The sequence below is a fragment of the Scylla paramamosain genome, chromosome 15 (assembly GCF_035594125.1).
Source record: "Scylla paramamosain isolate STU-SP2022 chromosome 15, ASM3559412v1, whole genome shotgun sequence".
NCBI classification, from domain to species: Eukaryota; Metazoa; Arthropoda; class Malacostraca; order Decapoda; family Portunidae; genus Scylla; species Scylla paramamosain.
In genome coordinates, this window is record NC_087165.1 from 25,059,541 (window position 1) to 25,063,511 (window position 3,971).

The 3,971-nt window shown below is 34.3% G+C and overlaps 1 protein-coding gene across 1 annotated transcript in view; it reads right to left on the bottom strand.

Annotated features, from left to right (window-relative positions):
• Positions 1 to 2,222: 2,222 nt before the first annotated feature.
• Positions 2,223 to 3,971, bottom strand: part of LOC135107720 (MRG/MORF4L-binding protein-like) — a 3,611-nt gene continuing 1,862 nt past the window's right edge. Inside the window, exon 4 of the mRNA XM_064017914.1 lies at positions 2,223 to 2,949. Within this exon, the coding sequence (XP_063873984.1) occupies positions 2,813 to 2,949 (137 nt within the window). The 3' untranslated portion in view covers positions 2,223 to 2,812. The remainder of the gene's footprint in view (positions 2,950 to 3,971) is intronic.

The following is a 3,971-nucleotide window of genomic DNA, read 5'->3' on the forward strand; positions in this document are numbered from 1 at the left end:
GAATCATATGAATAAACATTCATTATACAGTATTACAGCAAAGACACAGGTGTTGCTTATATACATTATGGTGGCATCTGTACTGGAAAGTGATGCTTGCTGTGGAAACCTTGGATTATCAGCCCAGCTACCTGTGATCTTGTTTACATCAACCTTTGAAATGGTCTGGTGTTGTCCACAGTTCTTTTTCACAGAATTTCTATCCTATTTGCTGCATGAAACAGGATCATCATATTAATGTTCAAATTATGTGAATCTCTTGGTATTAAATGACATGAAATGTAAGAATGAAGAAAAGGCATTTAAACTGTAAGTGTGTAACAGTGCCTATGTGGGAAAGAAAGAAAGAAAGAAAAGTCAAAGGCATGCTAAACTACAAATTAATATTTAATTAAAAACTAGGCCAAGAGATAAGACGTGCATCCATATATTTTGATAGAATGAACAGTTCTGCAGTTCTAGCATCTCATTCGGTTTGCTCTAAGATCTTGCAGAATTGTCAAATTTCCTTACTCCAATGAATACATTCTCCATATTTGATTTTAACACATTTTCTATCCATTGCTACATTGGCTTTCCTTTAATCTTCCAGTAATGATCTTGGATGTCTGATACATCAACATGCTTTGACCATTAGCCATTATATATATATATATATATATATATATATATATATATATATATATATATATATATATATATATATATATATATATATATATATATTATATATCACCCTGAGTATCACACTTCTTTGACAAGTATCGGTCACATTTACCTGGGCTCGTATGATTCTGTATGCCTTGCAACAAAGCATTTGACTTGGTGACACTACTGAGAGCGCCTCTACTGTTGGCATCATACATATACATATATAAATCCTGCCTAAGTCAGAGCTCCCTCTCTCTCTCCATGAAAGTAAGAAGAATTATAAGCATTGCTCAACAGAAAGAGGCTGATTGAGAATGAAAATGGAATTACATATACGAGTGAGAGAGTGAGAAAGGATGAAGTGAAAATGACAAAATGAATGAGGGGGAGAGAGAGAAAGCAAGGTATCACTCCCTTATTCCTTATCTCTACAGAGGGGGGAAGGGAGGTGACAGGGAGGGAGGTTTAAGACAAGATGAAAGAAGGGAGAGGTAAGGAAAAAAGGGAAGGGGTAGGCAGCGGATAGGTGGGCAGCAGCTCGCACAGCTGGTGAGTTAGTCTTACGAGGTTTAGTTTGCTATTCCAATTAAATTTTTATTAAAATATCACTGTTTGCACGAATGATAAGTTCACCTTCCTGGTTTTGATTTGTCATTCCAATTATATTTTTATTGAAATTCCAGTGCTCATACATGCCGAGTTCATTATGCTAATTTTGGTTCGTTATTCAGATTAAATACTTATTAAAATTTCAGTGTATCATTACAGTTGTACATTATAATGACCATGCGTTGTTACATACCCATAGTGAACATTATTGTGGATTGATTTCATACAAAGTAACTGCAAGACCATCCAATTTGAATTGATGGTCAATTTGCCACATGAAATAATAGTGATACTGTTGAATGGTATAAAGCTTCATCACTTAGGGAGGCTGGCTTTCATCATCTGTCAAGCACAGCAAGGATGTCTTGTCACTTGATAACAATTTATACTTTGTTAGCTTTTCGTCTTAATGAATTATGTATTGGTTTCTTCCTTAAAAATGAGCCAGCATTACTGATGACTGGATGAATGGACTACAATGGATTTTTTTATATTTTATTTATTTATTTTTATCTATTTCATTTTATTATTTTTTTTCAAATGTAAGAGAAGCTCTGACTATGGCCAACGAAAAATGCTAAAAAAAAGTCCACGTCACTTCAATGATAAACAGCTTGAGGGACATCAGGTTCACAAGGTAGCATTACCTCTCAAGTGCTCTAGATGTGTGATTTCTGAATAGTTGATATGTAATCCCAAGATAATTCCATGATACACATATGGTAAAATATGTCCATAAATGCTGATCTCACCTTATTTTCATGACAACATTAAGTACTACAGTAAATTTCAGCTTTTATACTAAGTAGTTTGTTTATATCTTGTAATACTTTTACAAATTCTGTTTTCAATATGCTTATAAAATTAGCATTTCCACAAATATGTACACAAAATATAAGAATTTTATGATACACATGCAAGCTATTCATCTTACAGTCTAGAGTTTAAAGTAAATGCAGATGTGTATAACTAAATTTATTCTAACTATACATTATAATACATCCTGCATCAGGCATCATGGCTTTCACTCACCTACAACAGTTTTAGGAGGTATCTTGTCCTTTTGACAACCAAAGAAAAATATGCTCGACATTCAGAGACTGACATATGCTTACAAAATCAGTCAGCTATACAGACAATAAAACTGACCACATCACCTGAGTGTGCTTGTGTGTGTTCCTGCTATGGGGACTGTCTTAGTAAATTTACAAAAAATATACATTACTGTAGAGGCTTACATTAAAATTGTCATCATTCAGAGGTATCTGGTTTAGTACTAAAGATAAAAGTGGTATTGCATTTTAGAAATGCAAATATAGCTCACAAAACCAATTTTATGTGAAATTTCTATATCTATATATTAAAGCTTGAGTAACATTATGCCCTATGCAGCTAAACTAATTATGACACTATTAAAATATCAATAAATATTAAGCTACATTGTAATATGTTGTGCAACAAATGGCTTTTTTCACATCAAAATTTTTCAGCTTGACGTAAGTGGTCATGGATGCAAGGAATGTCTTGTAGAAATACCTATCTCCATTTTGGGTTAATTCCTGCGTCTTTTACTGGAGGTTGGCATGTGGGCAGGAGAGGCCGGCTTAGAGTCCCGCCCTCTTTTGCCTGTCCTGCGGGGAGCATCTTCATCCTCCTCTCGTAGCTCTCGTGCTCGGTCTCTCCGCCCACCTGCAAAAAAAAAAAAAAAAAAAAAAAAAAAGTTTGTCTAATGATGCTAAATTTTCACCAAATTTTCAGCACAAGAATTCTGTGAACATTTGATTTCTTAACACTGTTTCACTAAAACATGCACAACCTCATCATATTTTCATCCATATGAGGGCAGAATATGTTATGTGTTCTGGACACTAGGAATTACTACAGAGTACCCAAATCATATGCAGTCAGGAATATAAAAGAAATGAAGTGCACCATGGACTATGGACACCATCTTGTTCATTGTGAACAAGCTAAGTAAGCTACCTCCACAACAAGCCAAGAAACAGCTTGAGATTCAAGTGAGAAGCTGTGCATGTTCAATGCAAGTTGTGTATAATTGGTGAAGTTGACAATGATTCTTCAATAGTCTAATATGCAAAGCTGAACTGAAATCAGCAGCCAAAATGTTAGTAGGACATCTAAACATCAGTAACTTCACAGAATCAGAAGTATGGTTGATGAGATCTAAAAATTGTCACAGTCCTACCCAAAGATACAGAGTCATGACAAGGCTTTGTCCAAATATGAAATGGAACTCATGAAACATTATGAAAACTTGAACACAATTCTATGCCAGTTTGGTAAACTTGAACCCCTTAGATTATTATTCAGATTAGGGTTCAAAGCTTCATATCTGCCTCTAATGAGATAATGAGTAAATCAAATTAAGGGGATATTTGTTTCTTGCTGCAATAATAGACTGCCTTACTTGTGAACTTATTTATCCAGTTTGTACAGTATAATTCAAGCATCCCTAAATATTGTAAAGGAAAGTCTTACAATTCAGCAAATATAATGCATGTGTGCTTCAGACAATGCTTAAAAAAAATGAGTGGTTTGAAAAGACACTGAGCATATACGAGAATGTAACACTTGCAAGGATATGAATTATTAAGACATATGATGTGTGGGGAGTATCAAAGGCCCCATTTGAAAAAAAAAAATTTTCTATGTAGGAGGGACACTGGCCAAGGGTAACAAAAATCCAATAA